The 19,292-nt window shown below is 33.5% G+C and overlaps 2 protein-coding genes across 2 annotated transcripts; one reads left to right on the top strand and one right to left on the bottom strand.

Moving 5' to 3' along the window:
* The first annotated feature begins 1,645 nt into the window (after positions 1-1,645).
* On the top strand, positions 1,646-7,140 carry LOC112702281 (GDSL esterase/lipase At2g42990). Its single transcript, XM_025753253.3, has 3 exons — positions 1,646-2,432; positions 4,285-4,774; positions 6,809-7,140. The coding sequence occupies exons 1-3, from the start codon at positions 2,013-2,015 to the stop codon at positions 7,000-7,002; spliced, it is 1,104 nt and encodes a 367-aa protein (XP_025609038.1). The 5' UTR covers positions 1,646-2,012; the 3' UTR covers positions 7,003-7,140.
* An 8,221-nt stretch (positions 7,141-15,361) lies between these two features.
* Positions 15,362-19,082, bottom strand: LOC112701060 (protein FAR1-RELATED SEQUENCE 5-like). The gene is made up of 7 exons (XM_025751861.1): positions 18,792-19,082; positions 17,726-17,776; positions 16,900-17,626; positions 16,650-16,796; positions 16,399-16,539; positions 15,962-16,178; positions 15,362-15,851 (listed from the first exon to the last, which is right to left on the bottom strand). The coding sequence occupies exons 1-7, from the start codon at positions 19,080-19,082 to the stop codon at positions 15,362-15,364; spliced, it is 2,064 nt and encodes a 687-aa protein (XP_025607646.1).
* Positions 19,083-19,292: the final 210 nt, after the last annotated feature.

Raw genomic sequence — 19,292 nt, 5'->3', positions numbered from 1 at the left:
ATCAACTTAATTAATTATTGTCATTTGACTCTTATCATATTGCGACAATAATTTAAATACTTTTTCATTAACATGATTGTTATTATTGACGTCTCTTAATTAAATGTCGGCAAAATTAATTAATATCGTTTTCTATCACGCTGCCTTCATTTCCAGTTATAATAACTAACTTTTCGGTGAATTAAGTTTGACTAATACTGTATCAAAAATATGGAAGAAAATTGTTGCAAATGAAGTTTAATTTGCAGTTCGCCAAGCCTGCAAATTAGACAATAAAAACAATAAACATGCGAATGGATTTTAGTATACACAAAAAATTATCAGCATAATAATCTTATAATATTCTTATTAGTTGAAGATAAGATAATAATCTTATAATAATTATTATGCCATGAATAATTGTTCCCTTAAATATTTTGCTCTATTAGATTTTAATTGTGTACAAAACATGGCTTTAATTAATTAAAGGATGTAACAACCAACCGTTTGACAATGTACATGACACCACCTAAATCCATTGATGTCATGTGACTCTCACATGACTTTATCAACACATATATAACCTGACCTTTATCTTATTCATCTATTCTAACTATTCAGTTATTACAACGTAGGATGATTAAATCGGTCAAATTATTAAATTATTAAATTACTAATTTAATTAGATAATTATAAATTGAATTAATTGATTTGATTATAATTATATAATTATATAAAATTTTATTTTATTTTTTATATTAATTTAATTATTATTTTTAAGTTTTAATAATTCATCAATTGGTTTATATTTATTATATTTTTTAATTATTTATAAAAAAATAAAGATAATAATGATAGAAATAAAAATTTATTTTTTTAAATTCGTAAATATAATTTAATTTATTTATGTAATATATTTAATAGAAAAAATCATGTATAAAAAATAATATTTGACCGAATTCTATTGAATTTGATCGAATCAGTTTTAATTGGATTTAACTAAATTTAATCGAATTAATTAATTGACGGATTCAAATAATGACCTAATTCAAATTAATAACATGAAGTTTCGATTCGATCGAGTCGGGACGAATTTGATAACTATGCGGCTATGTTTTCTTCCGCTCTTTTCTCTCTCTTCCTTCTCAATCCTCTTTGACAAAAAATTACATAGATGAGAAAACAACATAAATAACAAAGATAACAAGCAACACCTTTGGATCCTTATAGGAAGGCGAATTCCTGGGAAAAAGAAGTAAGTTAGAAAGAAAAAGAAAACAGGAGTAATAGAAGGGGAAATATATTTTTTTTAAAAGAAAAAAAAGACATCTTGATGTATAAGTATCGGTGAAAACTCAGTTGCAGTAGATATTTTACATGAAGTTAATAATTGAGAGTCATTAAATGATTTGACTGATTTGACTAAATTTTTATCTAACTGATTTGACTAAATTTTCATCTAAGAGCTCTCAACTATTAACTTCACTAACTTTATGTAAAGTCCATTACACTTAAATTTAATTTTCACCATAAGTACCGCACATTAATGAAGAGAGAACCTAATTCAATTGAACGGTCGCTTCAAAACGCTCTTTTCCCTAAAAAAGGAAAATAAAGCACCATTTCATGCTTTTCAGCACGTCGCATAGCCCACGCTAACTTAATTAAACATTTCATACGTGCTTACATGAAGTATTCGTTACAATTCATTTATTTATTTGAAGTTCCCTAAAGTACGTAAAAGTTTAATAAATATTGACGAACTAAACACCCATTAAAAGTTAAAGGTGTTGTTACTATAACCAAACCATTTCCCTCAAGATTTCTTGAGTTCTTCAACATCTATCGTACACCTTTTTCACACAAGAAAACCCAGTCATTAAAATCCCCTCACCAACCTTTCAGTGCTCATTTAATTAATCACTCACTCACATGTAAATAATAATAACAACAATAATAATCTCCCACCATTTATAAATGATATACATATACATTGGTATGATAGCTCAAATTCTCCTCGTCGCAAAAAGCTGATGAAACAATTTATCAAACACATGGTGCGCATAACATATCCGGCATTGTCATGGCTACTACTCCCAGCATTATTAACTATTATGGTTACGATTCCAACCTCGGAGGCTAACAGGAAAACAAGTAAGGTTCCAGCAGTGATAGTTTTCGGAGATTCATCGGTGGATTCGGGGAACAACAACGTGATCTTGACGGTTCTAAAGAGCAATTTCAGGCCATATGGGCGTGACTTTGAAGGAGGACAACCAACAGGAAGGTTCTGTAATGGAAGGGTTCCGCCGGATTTCATCGCCGAGGCGTTTGGGGTGAAGAGATCAATTCCGGCATACTTAGATCCTGCGTTTGACATTGATGATTTTGCCACTGGGGTTTGTTTTGCTTCTGCTGGAACCGGATATGATAATGCTACTTCTCATGTACTTGTAAGTATGCTTCCATTTTTTTTTATTTAAATAATGGTGAGACAGTTACAAAAATACTATTTGTATATTAAAATTAACTATTAAAATTGGTCATAAATATATTTGTGTATAAATATATGTGTGTTTAATTTATTTTTAATGTATATTTATATTCTAATATATATTTTATTCTGATAATTGATTTTGGTGGCTAATTTTAGTGTACATGTAATATAACTCAAACGATTAATTAAAAATCGTTAAATAATTTAATAAATTTGACTAAATTAGTATTTAATAGTTTTCGGATATTAATTTCATACAAAATTAATTGCACTTTAATAATACATTAAAAATTTTGGACATTTATATAAAGATATCATTATTATTATTATTATTATTAATTAATATGTATTTAATTTTTCAATTAATGAACTAAAAAATTACGTATTAATTATTAAAATAAAATAATAATATTATATATATGTTTAAATTAATCATCAAATTAGATATTATGTATTTATACAAATGCATATATTATTAAATTTATTTTTAATATATAATTTATATTTTAAGATATATTTTATATTAATAGTTAATTTAATAATTTTTATATACATAATATAATTAATATTAAAATAGTATTTATTATAAAAGATATAGAGGAAGAGGAATTGGATTTGTTCTATTTTGGTTATGGAAATAATTAAAGTGGAATTATTATTTGAAGAAGAATCTTATGATGATATACTTATTTGGGAAAGCATAGTGCACCAGTGCATGGCATAAAAGAGATCTTAACAATATTTTTTTTAAAATATAGAATAAAATGCCACTTTTATGTTCGTTATTACAGTAACCAATATAAATAAAAGTCATTTGTGTCAGAATAATTTATGTGTTTTTACCCAATTAAGTGGTTCATGTGTTCTTTGGTTTTGTTTTCTAGTTTGCGAAAGTGAAAATTCTTTTCATGTACTAGAAACTGCATTTTTCAGTGTTTTTTTCTCAACTATAAAAAAGAGATATAGTAAGAGTAAATTATTTTGTTTTTTAATTAGTGTCTTTTTTTATTTTTTATATAGATATTAATAAAAACAAAAATCCATTCATGCTTATATATATATATATCATCTTTATTATTTTTATCCAATAAATAATATTTTTGGTAAAAATATTTTATTATATTTTTAATTCAGTGAAACAACTAAATTTAATTTTAAATAATCTAAAACTTTTTTTAAAAAAAATGTTCAACTTTTAAAATGAAACACTTTTGTACCATCCAATTGGGAGGCACCGGCCGCCGGATAATAAATGAAAGACTTAATTACTCTTTTAGTATTTATTATTTTGCCAAATTTTTAATTAAATTTTTATAGTTTAAAATTTTGTAATTAAAATTTTAGATTAAATAAAAAAAATTAATTTAGTCCTTTTTAACTATTTTTTCCAAAGAAATACGATTTTTTTGGAATATCTATTTTTAATTTTGATTTAAGATAAATTATAGAATATTCTAAAAATAAATTCTAATATAAAATTTAATTAAAAACTTTTAAATTGTAAAAATTTAATTAAAAATTCGATAAAATTATTGAGATTAATCGTCCTAAATGTTGTTTGACCGTTGACCTTTGGATTGAAATACATGTATAGAATTAGAAGACAATACAAACTTGTTATGCTAATTACAATTCTTGAAATTAGTCTCATCAAAATAATATAGGAGCTTATGAGTTATCATAAATAAAAAAATATATGATAATATTTTGCACAAAATATCAAATTCATCATAAATCTTGAAATTATTACTATTTTCACCATCACGCACCTAATAATTAATAATCCATGTCAATATTATCTTACACAGAATGTAATACCATTGTGGAAAGAATTGGAGTTGTACAAGGAGTACCAAGTAAAATTGAGAGAGCATCTTGGAGTAGAGAAGGCAAATCATATCATAAGAGAAGCTTTATATCTTATGAGCTTAGGAACCAATGATTTTCTTGAGAACTATTACATTTTCCCAACTAGAAGAACTCAATTCACAGTTACACAATACCAAGATTTTCTATTGGGAATTGCTGAGAATTTCATTAGGGAATTGTATGCACTTGGAGCAAGAAAATTATCCATAACTGGCCTTGTTCCTATGGGGTGTCTCCCATTGGAGAGGGCTACAAATATCTTTGGTGACCATGCTTGCAATGATGAATATAACGATGTGGCTTTGGGGTTCAATGCCAAGTTGGAGAATTTGATCTCAAAGCTTAATAGGCACCTGCCACAATTGAAAGCAGTTTCAGCAAATGCATATGACATACTTGATGATATCATTAAAAGGCCTTCCACATATGGTATGCTTTTTTCATATTATTATAATTATGTCCTCTCAATATTTATTGTGCCATTGAATAATCTTATTTGCACGTCAAAAAGAATAAGCTTATAAACGTAAAATAAATTATTCATAAAGAAGTTAGTTAAAGGCTGCTATTGAAAATATATTTTTGGAACAAATATTTTAGAACCAAGGAGTAGCAAAACTTTTTTTTTCTTTAACTGACAAAGCTTTTCAAAAAATTTGTTATGGTACATGATAATCCATGGTACACGCTAATTTCTCATGATGTATGATGATGGTGTATTCGGATTAGGTCACTCGTGTTTGTATTTATAATTGGCTTTTATCTTCAATTGAACTCAACACTCTTTTATTATTGCACTTTAGAAATTAAATAAAAATTTAAAAAAATAGAAAAAATCTGATACAACAATAAAAGAAAAAAGATTTTAATTAGTAAGGAGTAGTAAAATGTTTTTTCTTTATCAAATTTTACTCCGCCTTTATATATGTTTTTCTATTCAAAATTAATAGTCTTATTACTTGATTATGCTAATTTCGTTTAGAATAAGTATAGAAAATTAATTTTTAATTAGTCAATATTAATCAATTTTTTATTATAAAATTATATTTTTAATCTTTACTTTTTAAAAGATTTAAGATTTACAATTTAGATAGAATTTAAATTAAAGATTTAAATTTTAAAATAAAAAATATTTTAAGAAATAGTTAATATTGACTAAAAAATTTAACCCTTAATTCAACTCTTTAATTTTGATTGGCTAATACTACATAGATAGAGTCTTTCGTTATTATCATAATAAGCTGAACTGAGACTTGTGCACAAATTTTCCATTAATGGTTAAACATTGGGAATCAGCCAACATAGTTGCTATCTAATTAAATAATTTTGTATAACTTTGATGTGGATTGCGTAAGACAAACCAATAGAAATCTTAATGAAGTTGATACTTGATAACGTGAACATTAGTGAATGTGAATCAGAAATGTTTAGGAACCAAAAAAATTTATTGGTTTGTTTAACTAATTAGCTCCCAATGCATGCATGTTTAACTAATTACGAATGAAAGTGATTGATTGGAATGACTTGTTTTAAGATATATTTTTGTTTTATTAAAATTAAGAATAATATTCTAATCCATCTACTTAACCTTTTCTACTATATATTTTCTTTCATATTTGTTTGACTTGTGGGGAAAAAATCTTCATGGGTTTCTCTTTTCAATAATTATTAAAAAATCCTAAAAATAATCTTATTTTTTCTCCTCATTTCCAAAGAATTTTGTCTTCATCATTTTCACTCAATCTAAACAGCACATTAGCCACCAATCCAAAAAAAAAAAAAAAACTAAACAGTGTAATACCTTTCAATTTCATATCTGACCTGTGAGAATAAATTAAATAATTATTACATGACTCCAATTTGAATTAATTGCATACTGAATGCATTATACCTAACAGAGGTCCACCCCTCTAACTCTGGCTGAGACTACTATCCTTGATTTATTAAAAGGATTTAGTTATATTATATTCTAACACATTTTAAGTGTATACTAATAATTTTTTAAAAAAATTATGTATTTAATTTATTAAAATTATAAAATAAATTTCGTGTATACTTTTTTCGTGTATTAAGTGCATTAAACATTTTGATTTTTTTTTTAATTTTAAGTAGTGTATCATTACAAAACTTAAAAACCGCCAAAAACTAGGAGAGTCCAATAAAATTACTTGGCCCCATAACTTTAAAATCAAACTACAAATAAGACCAAGAGTGACAAAGAAGAAAAAAAAAAAAGAAGAAGAAATGTTGTCTTATTAGTTACTACTTAACACTCATGAATTTATCTATATATGAACTTTTTTCACTATAATATTATCCTTAAAATTGAAATGATAAACCAAGTTTAAGTAGTATCATTATTACATACACCACATGTACCCAAAAAAAAAAAAGAAACGTTACACCATTAAATAACTTTTTTCTTCTTATATTGATGGATATGGGCATATTATTATATTTCAGGGTATGAGGAGGTAGAGAAGGCATGTTGTTCAACAGGAACATTTGAAATGAGCTATTTATGCAGTGACAAGAATCCACTTACATGCACTGATGCCTCCAAATATGTCTTTTGGGATGCCTTTCATCCTACCGAGAAGACTAACCAAATTGTTTCTAATTATTTGATTCCAAAGCTTCTTGCATATTTTAGATGATGTGCATGCATTCTCTTTTAATTAATTTTCCTTTCAAAAAGATATACCATTATTCACCTAGGTGCATTATTCAAACATGCACATTATATTGTAGTGACATTTAAATATGAATATAATGGATATTGGATTGGGTAGTGATGTCGTATGTGCTATATATGCTAATATGCATATGCTTTCCTTCTCATGTTAATTACCACTCTTGGCGCATATATATCCCCTTCCAAAAAAAAGTATATGCATGTGTAATAATTAACTATATATAGTGCAATCTTATATAGACTTATGAATAGTAAATTGTTGTTAAATAATTCTTTTTAAAAAAATATTAGAACTCAAGAGAGGAGACTAAGAAAATAAATTTGTGAATTGAAATTGTGTATAGAATTGTTACAAGAAACCATAAAGGATCCTGCTAGGGAGACAATGAAATATCTATACAATGCCTATAATGGACTTTTTAATTGGGCCCAATTGAATTTAAAACAGAAAATTAACCCTAATCCTAATATGGCTGTTCACTTTAGCACACCACCATACTTTTGTTATTTCTAATTTTTTCCCAAATCCCAATCCCCTTTGTTTCGCCATTTCTCTTCACCCAGTCAAACCCTTCCAATTGGTAGCAGAGAGTCGTGACGGCGCTAGAAACCTGAGCGCCGCAACCTGCAAGCAAGCGACCTATTCGCTGCCCTCTAGCACGGCGCCGTCACTGAACATCTGGCATTCACGTCGAAGATCAGAACAGCTGCCGGGCGAGAAGCAAGCAACCCAGCTGTCGGGCGAGAAGCCGTCGATCAGAACAGCCGTGTCGGAGATCTCACCACCGAACTAAACATCTTCCGAGTATTCCGCGACCGGGACCCGTTCTCTCTGAGCATAGAAGTAGCCCACCTTCGAGAAATAGCCTCCTTCTACTGAACAGGTCACCAAAAAGACATCCAACATCTTGACTGGAAGGATCCTAACCATCCAAGGTAAGTGGGTGAGGTTGTTCAATTTCTAATTAATAATCGCGGTTGCATGTTAGATTGTAGATGGATTTTGTTGATGAAATGCGTGATTAGCCATGCTGGAATAGCGGTAGGAGCCATTTTTGTAGTTAGTTTAGTTTGTTGAAGTTCTTCATGATTTTATTTTAACGCGGGAAAGGTCGGAAAAGTTTGGGATCGTGTTTAAATATGAATTAAGTTTGAAATTTTTTTGTCTTTTTTCGTGTGGACCATGTGCATGCAACGTGGCGTATAATGGCTGACTTTCGTTTAAAATTGGTTGATATTTGTTGGATGGTTACTTTACTAGGAAATTGGTGTATATGTTTAGTGTATAGTTGCTCCTTCATATTACCTAAACCTATTTCTATGATTATTTTGCCTGCTAGTGGTCTTATTTATTTATCTATTTGTTTATTTATCTTTTCATATTCATTGGTCCTGGGTATTAGATAAAATTAATTTGGCTAACCTTATTACTCACTTTGGATGAATAATCATTGTGTGATCTTATTACATGGCAAATTTGGTAGAATTTTTTCTACAGTGTGAATTTAGCATGACAGAGCACTGCTAGATGCTGGTATATTAAATTACACGGCTTGCATTATAAACAAAATTGTCTTCTTTTCTGCAATACAGAGAATTATATATGTATTTCTTTTGTGGCTTCCTGAAATTAAGTTTTTTATCCGGGAATCTATAAGTATGTTGGTGTGCTTGATATAATTAATGATCAGTCCATGCATAAATTTAACCAGTTTTATCCATATATGCCACTAGACCAAACATTTAGAGAATGTCTACCACTTCAGTTTGCTTGGAATTCAGTTATCTCTGTATCAGGACTTCACATTTCTTAGCTCACTCCTTATATACCATGTTCCTAATTCGGTTATCCTTATTACATGGTGACTTTGGTAGAATTTTTTCCAATGGAATTCTATTAATTGTGGAACTTTAATCATATAAGACAGGTTGAATGTTTAATATCATTTGGTCCATAAACTAATTGAGTGGTCATTTTTGAATTTTTTTATGTCATTATATATATAGTATTAGATCATTTCTTATTGTTAACTGCCCCTGGAATTGAATTTGAGACCATCTTGGATTGTTGCTCGAATTGAGGGTAGAATGAGAGTCGAGTGTTAGAAGTGAGGAGATTTTGTTTTATTTCTTTTCCTGTAAGTAATTAGTGATTGCAATAATGCAGCTAGTTGAAAACAGCAATTACAGCAGACCAAGCAAAAGACAAACCTATCTCTAAATAGGCCGAAGACAAAACCAGATGGGTAAAAAGGTATCCTGTTGATTACATAAGTAAATGAACATATCTGGGTATTTATTACCACCTTCTGCTGATCCATATTTGATTTGCTCAACAGAAACTAGTGGAGACGCGTTGCTCACCTTGCTACATTAACAACCTAATTACCCACTTGGAACGACATAATGAGCAAGGTAAGTTGGCTGAGATTGAGGCAATTGGATTTGATTTCCTGTGCCGGGTACCACAATGGCATGTGAAGCAGAGCATCATGCTCCAATTAGCAAGGGCCTATGACGTGGAGACAAATACTCTCAGGGTCGACGCCGGGGACATTCGCATTACTGCAGAACTTATCGGCAATGTATTCGGCATACTTTCTCGAGGTTAGTGTAAATTATCTAAGGTGTAAATCTTTTGCTGTATGGTAATGCTTATCCCAATGTTGACACGTAGTGATAGTGGTAAACTGTTTTGTTTCGCGCAGGGAAACCAATTCCGGAGCTGCAGAAAGAAGATGAATCACATTTGGCAATTAAGAGACAATTTCAGAAGAAAACCACAACCCAACTGCGGGACTTTCTATTTGCTTGTCCAATGGAGACCGAGCAACAGAGGATGACATTTAGAAGGTACTTCATTATGGTTGTTTTGAAGATGTTTCTGAACCCCACAAGCCAACAGACTATTTCTCCGTGGCACCTCCCTCCAATATTGGATGTCTCGAACCCTATGAGCTTTCATTGGCCATATCACATATTAAAATGGCTGCGAGAAGCAATAAGGAAATTTCAAGATGAGAACTGGGAAACGTGCGGGGTGTGCATGTTCGTGTTGTTGGTAATGGGAATTAATTACTTAAATTTAAAACCAATGTACGGCTGTAGGTTTATTTCCTAACATGTAAGATATTTTTGTATAGGTTTTGTACTTTCACCGATTAAAACATGGTCTGTTGCATGCATGTCGAGTACCCGAGCCTTGGATTGTTGAATGGACCACTAATGAACTTGATAAGAAGGCCGACTATGTTATCTCACAGGTTCAAACTCTAATAATGTATTTTTCATTATCTAGTTGATCAAAAATGCAATTGGCTGTTCACCTTGACTTTTTTCGTCTCTATATTGTCCAATGTTGAACACACAGGGCTGCATAGTCAACAATGCAAGGAACCGGAGAAAAAAGAACAAGCATTCTTCGAGTGAAGCAGTTAACGAGAGAGGACGGTGTAAAAGGACACGGACGGACACTGACCAATCACCGTCTAACCAAGGGAAGACTACACCTCATCCAAGCTACAAGAAGGCGAAAAAGGTGATTTGCTTTTCTTATGATAGCTCGTGAGCTCATTTAATTGGTTCCTTACTTGTGTGGTAGGATGCTTGATCCTTATAATAGAATCTGCGATTACAAAATTCTAAATTTACTTCCTTATGTGGCTGCATGGCATGTTTTGATATATGGTGGTTATAAATGAACGTTTGACAGAGCTGAATTCAATGCCCGTGAATGATATTTACATGCTCTTATGTTGAAAGCTTGTTTGAATGCAGTTGCTGTGTCTTATTTTTAATAAGCGTTAATTTGAGTTAATTTTGTAAATTAAATAGATGGATTTAGGATACTCCAATTAGGTTATAATCTGAACTGGATAGATAGCTTATGATTTCTATATTTGGATGGCTTCTTATGTATGAAACAGTTGCTTTACGGGGCTGCCTAGTTGGTTGACTGTAGTTGAGGATATTCACTATAGTAGGGTTATTGATGTTCACTATAGTATGGCTTTAGATGGTTAAAACTGATGAACGATTGTCTGTTTGTTCCGTTTTCCTTAGCGCATTAAAGTTCACATTATTTTTTTCATCTGTTTGTTGTCCCATGTTGAACACACAGGGTTGCCTAGTCAACAATCCAATCAAAGAGAAAAAATCTAAGAAACAGTCTTCAACTAAAGCAGTTAACGAGAAAGCAGGGTGTAAGATGCCTTGCAAGGACACTGACCAATCTCCGTCTATCCAATGCAAGAGTACATCTCAGCCAAGATAAAAGGAGTCAGATAAGGTGATATGCTTTATTTATGATAGGTCATGTTATAAATTGCATGGGATGTTCACATGGCCGGTGTGCAACATGCTGTGATCTGCATGTAGTTGTAAATCAGTATAACCTGCGTTATTATCATGTTTGTTTATTTCTGCATTCAAATAACAATATCTATGATGAAGAGTTTCAGTATTTTATATGCACGTGACGCTATACATGAATTTACCCCATAGGAATCCAAGACAGGCACGAAGAGGAAGGTTCTTGTCCGCAAAAGACGTTCTAGACGCGGCACCAAAAAAGCAATTGGAAGAGAAAATTTGGCAGGAAGCAATGCTGCACCATTGGTAGTCCCAGATTCTGATGATGATGACGACGTGCCGCTTGCTAGAAGGATACGGTTATTCCAACAGCAGCCTGCGCCACATGATGTGAAACAAGCAGATCCCGTGTTCAAGGGCAATCATAATAGCCCTCAGGAAGCAAAAACTGACCAAAAAAATGGATCTCCACGGACACCGCCAGAAGCACTTGTCCAGCTCAGTGACTATGATTTTGACCGGTTAGTGGTTTCTAGATTACATTGCTGTATGCTACTCTTCTTTATATTTCATACCGGATGCCATGTGATTGACTGTCTAGCTAGGCATAACCTGTAATTTTAGCTAACTACATGTCGCATTCGTTTGCAGTGAGTTCGACATCTCTATCGTTCAGTGTCCTGAATTTGAGCAATTACTCAATAGTGTTGAACAGGGGCGCGAAACAAATGCCATCATCATGCAGCCCCTGCAAACGGTCTTGCCAAAGAACTCAAGCTACCATACACCGAGTCCAGGGAGACCGAGCTTTTCACTCGGGTTAACACAGTTTGAGAAGACTCCTACCCCTTCCCCGTTACATTCAATTCATCCAACCCTGAAAAATGTTAAGTTGGGGGAGACTAAGGAGGAACAAATCAAAGAATGGATAGTTAGCTCATCCTTGGACAAAGATCAAGATTAGTATGAAGGGCGGGAGTGCATGGTTTTACAAAGGAAGGACTTCTAGACCTTGAAACCCCGCAGTTGGGTCAACAGCTGCGTAAGTACATTAACTTAACCATGCGTTTTTATTCACTATCTATATATCTGGGTGCATCTTTCACTAGCTAAATAAATTGTGTAGGTAATTCAATGGATGTGCTACTCTTTTAACGACACTGACTCATCTAGATTCAAGCGAGATTTCTATTGCGTATGTCCAGGAATATTGGTAATTACATTCTTCTCGTTATAGTTTTGAAGAGATTTTATCGGGATTCTTACTATGTGTGTGGATTTGCAGGAATTCATCACACGAGATGATAACATTGCTTCATTTATTGATGGTGTGACACCAATTTATGCTGGTCTTAGTCCAAGCTTTGGTGAGGATAATAGGTTCTTTGACAAGACAGTAGTAGCAAAGAGAAATTGGGTGAGTTGCTGTTTTGCTTTGAACTGTTTATATCCTCATTGAACCCGCTCTTGGTTTATGCGGCTTGTTTATTAATTTACCATGACTTTTTTCCAATCCCTAACCCGGGTTTTCTAATTCAACTAATACTTGCATGTTTAAATTTGGAACGGGGGGTCACTGCGACCAATTTTTCTTTTGTGTGTTTTTATTTACATATTTTGGTATTGGGTTTTCCCATGTTACTATGTTGATTGACTTTAGCTTACTATGCTGTTGGAATGAGGTTGTCATATAATTCGAGGATGTTTCGTTATTGAATGCTGTATGGAGATCAATAAGTTTTTTTGGGGTTTTCCTTTTGTTTACTCACGAGACAAACTCAATCATATGTATTGTTTGATATAGTAGTTATTTCCTTATTGTTGGAGGGGCCATTGGTGGGTATATGCATTTGAGGTGAATGCGAAGTGCATAGTTATACTCGACAGTTTGCATTCTGCACCAGAAGATGACAAACGAGATAAACTCGATGCATATGTGGTAAGATACTGTACTTCTTTTATTCAATATATAGCTATGTTATTTAATTCAACAGGATATTGTTCCACTATGTTCATTATATGGTTTTCAGGGGAGACTGTGTGAGGATATGGCAAGCATTGCTATACCTGGATTCGTTCGGACTCCGTACGACCCATCTCGTTCCTACGCTAGGATTCCAAAGCAACCGAACAAGTGAGATGAAAATATAACCCAAATTTGAGACTTCTTTAGATTACTTACAATATTGGCCATAGCATGTTAAGAGTTTTTCTCAAACTAATTGCAAAAGTAATTTTGTTTTCCTGTAGCTTTGATTGTGGCATGTGCGTTATTAAGTTCATTGAAAGTTGGAAAGAAGATCGTGAACTTTACGAATGAGACGAGGTTTGTTAAATAAAGACTTTTGTAATTCTAATTATTCGTGCTGTACAAAAAAACCACGGTAATGATTCTTAACACTTAGTTCCCTGATAAATCTATGCACATGATTCACTCAGTTCATACCGGATGGAGTTGATGCTAGACATAATTTGTGGCCCACACAATGCATTGGTTCATCAGCTTGTTTTGTTATTGAGTGAAACGGTTAAACCTGTTCGTCGCAATGCACCACGGAACAAGAAGAAGGACGTTAGTTCACCATACACTGCACCTAGCACACGGTCATTGATTGAACGTGCGGAGGGATTACCGAAGGGGGCAATGCGCAAAGGCAAGAAGAAGTTGCTTACTTAGTATTAGTTGCAATGAATTGAACTACCACATTATACTGAGTTTACCTACTGCTGAGATGATTAGGGATTTGTTTGTCACATTAGAAAGACTTAATTCCAGGACATCTTTTGTTTGTCTACAGTACAATGATTTATTGGTTATTTTAACTAAAAATTATCTATGTTTTTTTATATGGTAGAATCCCGGATTTATCAAGGTTGCTAGGTCAAGTTGCCATACTTGTGCATGTTGAGATATGTGACCACTAACCATCCACTAATATAGCTAAACTGAACATCCAATACCTTATTATAATGAACATCCAATTTATATTTTAGACAATAGTTAGCTAACAAAATGATAAGTAAACAGAGAATAAAGATTTGAGTTGTGATTATAAAAAAAAAAGAGAAAATTATTAACTGATTATTAGATGAAAAATATTAGTTTCTATTTTTTAATTTATTAAGGACTTATTTTTCAACGCATATATTAAAAATTTTGTTAAAAAGAACGAAAGAATTAATCTATCTCAGAAGAAAAATTATCAAAATTTTTATAATATCAAAATCAAAACATAACAACCAAGTGCAGCACACACGAGTACTAACAGGTAACCATCCATGCTTAGAGCAAAAATGAACATCTGATTACCTATGGAAATGAACATCCACAATAGTTCATTATAAATGTGTAAACAGTGTCTATAATGAACAGCTACGTACCGGAAAACTATACAGTGAGGCATGTAGAAATCGGGTACAACTTTATTAAACTATCTCGTGGATTACAGAATAACCACCCAATATACTCGTTATGCATTAAGTGTACACGAAATAAAAAAAGTAAAAGGGTTCGTCCTAGCTAATGGAAAAATGGTTCTTGCAATTAATAACATATGGACCTTTGCAACAACTGCCTTAGAACCTTTAAACTAACATGAATCCTATAAACACAGAGATGAGAAAATATACACTATCACAACCTCGTCCAACTAATCCTACTTTTTGTTGAAGGAGCTTAACAAAGACATGAAACCACCGGCTTGTTCGGGAACATTCAGGCCAGAAACAGCACAATGGTTTATATCTTGAAATGTGTGCGGATGAACCACCTGCCAAAAAAAAAAAAAGAAAAAGTCTAATAGTTATGTTCATGATAGTACTATACCAAATAAACATAAAAAGTTGAGATTAAGCCAAACATATACCGGGGGTGAATTCTTTTGTTTTCTCCGTCTTGAATTCTTGATGGACTTCTCAAGGGCAGAGCCGAGCCTCTTACTCTTTGGCCTGCCCTTTGTGGTTACCTTCGATGGGCCTTGGATGTCAGCAACACCGACATCGTTCGAACTCTATGAGCCAATGTTGGTCTGAGTCTCTGCCACGCTCTCGGACCTCTTTTTGGCACGGTGCGTAGCCAACTTGGCCCTTGTTTCTTCCAAAGCAAGATGCAGCAATGCTGTTTCTTCATCGTCACCGACGAACTCTTGAGCAACATTATAGAAGTGTGCACACAGTCCCCTGAATGCAACATGACTCTCATCCGACTGACTGACATCATGGCTACTTTTGACATACGTATGCTTGCGCTTTATCTTCTTGCTCCATCGAGGAAGAACATAGCAGGAAGGTACTTTGTACACTTTATACGAATGGTAAACTTCAACGCAGTGACAGCACAACACACTTGAACTCTCAAAAAGATTGCACTCACAACGAAGCTCCTGTGTGGAACGGTCAAAGTGAACATCATACGGAATGCATAGAATAGTATCGTTGAGTAGTTTCTCCTCTTTCACCTTCACGCAGACCAATGGAACCTGTTCATCAATTGCAGAAACTCTGCAGTTAGCCTTCCTCACAAACTCAATTTGAACATCCCTAAAGAGGGTCGTGGTATACTCTTGCTGAAACTGTTTCTCTATAGGCGAGGTCGTTGCACAAGGGATAACCCCCTCGAGTCTGCAGCATCATCCTCCAGTTCCCTCTGCTCCTTGACTCCAAGCACATTGTCATATTCATGAACAAATTGGACCAAGCTAGTTTTACTGTGTAAGTATCCACCGTAGAATGCGTGCATGCTCTCACTCCTTTGCGTACTCCGCATTCCTGTCCAAAATTCACCCTTGAAGTATATTGGGACCCACATGCGTCGGTCATCATACAGATCTACAAGAAATAAATAATACCAACTTAAGCATAGAGGGCTTACACCAAACATATTACTACACCTGAGAAATGACCATCCAAAATCACTGATATATTAAACATCGAAATGTTTACTATAATGAACATCCAACTAATTATCATCCAAATTACTAATAAACTAAACATTTAGATGCCGACCAATTGCAATTAAAGCATGAGAAGTAATCGTACAGTAACAAACCTGACAGCCATGTGTTGTTATGTAAGTTGTACTCATCTATAAAATCAGCCCAATCATCTTCAAATGACTCCTCCGTCCGAGAGTTCCACACAATGTCGTTTAGGTCACCATACAAAGCTCCGTACCGGCGGTAACCCCAAGCTTGGAAGGTAGCTTATTCATAATATGCCAAATGCACCACCGGTGGCGTGTGTCGGGTAAAGTATTTTTGATCGCACGGTATAGGGATCAACATTGATCGGTTATGATACACTTTGGAGCAGTTCCCATGCACTTCACCCATTGGCTAAAAACCCACTCATAACTTCCGATTTCTTCATTCCCCAACAAAGCACAACCGAGGAGGGTTGACTTACCATGGTGGTTGACCCCAACAAACGACACAAAGTAATCCGTGCCTGCCAGAAAATCCAAACAGAAGTAAGAAATGCCAATCACAATGGAATATCGTTTTATCAAGAGAAGGACAAAACAACTTAACTACTACGTACCTATTTGTACTATATGTGCTATCAACTGAAATGATGTCTCCATAGTATTCATACGACGCCCTACACCTTGCATCAACCCATACTGCACTCTTAAATTTACACTCCTCGTCCAACTTCACCGCGTAAAAGAAGTTCGGATTGATGTCCTTCATTCTCATGAAGTAGCTCATCATCTCCCTGACATCCGCATTCACGTTGCTATTGCGGAGCCTTGCTGTTATATAGTTTCTTAAATCCTTCTCTGAGAATCCCAGGTTAGAGGGGCCACCAGCCTCATTTGACAAAGCAAGGAATGTCTTATTTGGACGAATCTCAGCCTCATCATTATCCTTGATCACGCACTTCGCATGCATGGTCAGCTGCCTATACTCATGGTAGTGCACTGCCTTTCTCGGTGAACAGGGGTGTGAGTGCGTCAAGTCAACCTTGAACAAAACCCAGTCTTGCACATCTTTATCAAACTTTAAATATATCCTTGCCTTGCACACAGCAGCGGAAATCGTATTCTTCTGCGTTGGTGCTTTAACACGAGACTCGCGGATCCCGTCGCGATTACAGTGTATAGCTTGATTAATGGGAGCCTTCGTGATCTTGTCAAATGTTGTCGTCCTTATCTTAGTTGCAAATCCAGGTTTCTTTGCATAGGACACATAAAAGTCATGCGCCATCTGTAACTGAGCAAATCGCATTCCAACTCTTGGTATCTCGTCTTCTTGTAGGTTACCATGATCTGGTAACTGTATTTTATATTAATCCAAAAGAAAAATTAATTACCATTAGTTATCAAATCAAACATAAACATTATGACTAAACAAAAGTAAGCTAGACTGCAGTACCTCATCACTAGGCTCCATCTCTTCACTTCCAACATCCATAACATCCGACAACTGTATAGCCGATAATTCCAAAACAAACAGAGTAACCAAAAGGAGGAAGATCCTTATCAAAACTCATTTAAATAAAATCTCTAAAACAATCACCGAAAACACATCAACAGCTACAAATCTAACCATGAGAATTATTTTTTTCATTTCATGTATTATTTAATTAAATTCAACCCTTTAGTTGTTTTTTTTTTCATTCAATGAAAATTATGTAAATTTATTTCTTTTATTTTGGCTATTATTTAAGGGCCATAATCTATCTTTAGTGGCTTCTTTTTTCACTCCATGAAAAAAATTCTTTTCTTGTATATTTAGATACACACACTCTTTTCTTCAGGTGCAGGAAGAAAAATATTAAAATTTTGACATTATTTATTCCTATAAGCATGAAAAATATTAAAATAATATGCAGGAAGCATATGAGCATATAACGTTATAAATATGCAGTGAGCATATAAGCATACCATTACATGATTAAAACACTCATATAAGCATATCATGGTTAGCATGTTGCAAATACAAATAGCATTTCCTTTAATTCAGTAAACAAGTCCAGCCACTGCATCACACTATACTTATCTATTTTACATACTTGCATGATCATTATGTAGATATAATATATACACACTGTAGATAAAAATAAATTCATATAAGCATACCAAAAAATTAAATTATGCTATCCCATCATGCATATAGGCACATAAGTCCATAATAGGATGATTAGCAAATGAAGATGCCATTTAACATGATGACAGCATAAATTCACATACAAAAACACATAAGAAAATATACTTCCTGGATATAATCATATAACCATAAAATGATTACTTAATTTCAGCTAATCCTCAATGCATATAATCATACTATTAAAAATAAAACAAACATAACTTTAATTACATCTCAACTCATCGATTACAATTGCATGTTTCAATAAGCATACAATCAAAAAACTCATTTATGGCAGAATTAAACGCGAAATAAACATCCATGGCAGAATTTAAAGATCCTAATTGCTCACATTGTTTGACTTGTGACCGTGCTCTGCAACATCGGCGGCTAAGTTTTCTTGTTTGTTTGATAAATTTTCAGAAACTTCAGAGGCAACACAAACTAATGGTTCAACTATATCAACCTCCATTAATGAATTTCGGCTAGGTGATGTGCATAAAGGAGGACCCTCACTTGCAACACGTTCTTCTTGCGATTCTGCCATTCTGAAGGAGTGAACACCGGCTACGTTGTGTGCAGATGAGAGGGCGGCGCTGTCGATCGTAGATGAGAGGGCGGCTGCGTTGGAAAGATCCTGCATGGGGCAGTTGTGCTGCGTTGTGTGCAGATGAGAGGGCGGCGCTGTCGATCGTAGATGAGAGGGCAGCTGCGTTGGAAAGATCCTGCATGGGGCAGCCGTGTGATCGTTGATGAGATGACGCAACGTTTTAACCTAATTAGTTGATTAGAATCTATAATTACTAGTAATACTAAATGGTTTCAAATTTCAAATTAGAAATAATACAAAATT

This window comes from Arachis hypogaea, chromosome 7 (assembly GCF_003086295.3).
Source record: "Arachis hypogaea cultivar Tifrunner chromosome 7, arahy.Tifrunner.gnm2.J5K5, whole genome shotgun sequence".
NCBI lineage: Eukaryota > Viridiplantae > Streptophyta > Magnoliopsida > Fabales > Fabaceae > Arachis > Arachis hypogaea.
The sequence above is the reverse complement of the archived record's forward strand: the minus strand, read 5'-3'. Positions and strand labels throughout refer to the sequence as shown.

Bases quoted from the DNA above. Each gene is read 5' to 3' on its own strand.
- LOC112702281 (XM_025753253.3), top strand. From the start codon at position 2,013: ATGAAACAATTTATCAAACACATGGTGCGCATAACATATCCGGCATTG. The intron at 2,433-4,284 runs GTAAGTATGCTT...TATCTTACACAG, and splicing joins ATGCTACTTCTCATGTACTT to AATGTAATACCATTGTGGAA. The intron at 4,775-6,808 runs GTATGCTTTTTT...ATTATATTTCAG, and splicing joins TAAAAGGCCTTCCACATATG to GGTATGAGGAGGTAGAGAAG.
- LOC112701060 (XM_025751861.1), bottom strand. From the start codon at position 19,082: ATGCAGGATCTTTCCAACGCAGCCGCCCTCTCATCTACGATCGACAGC. The intron at 17,627-17,725 runs GTACTGCAGTCT...TATAAAATACAG, and splicing joins AGATGGAGCCTAGTGATGAG to TTACCAGATCATGGTAACCT. The intron at 16,540-16,649 runs GTATCATAACCG...CTACCTTCCAAG, and splicing joins CATGGGAACTGCTCCAAAGT to CTTGGGGTTACCGCCGGTAC.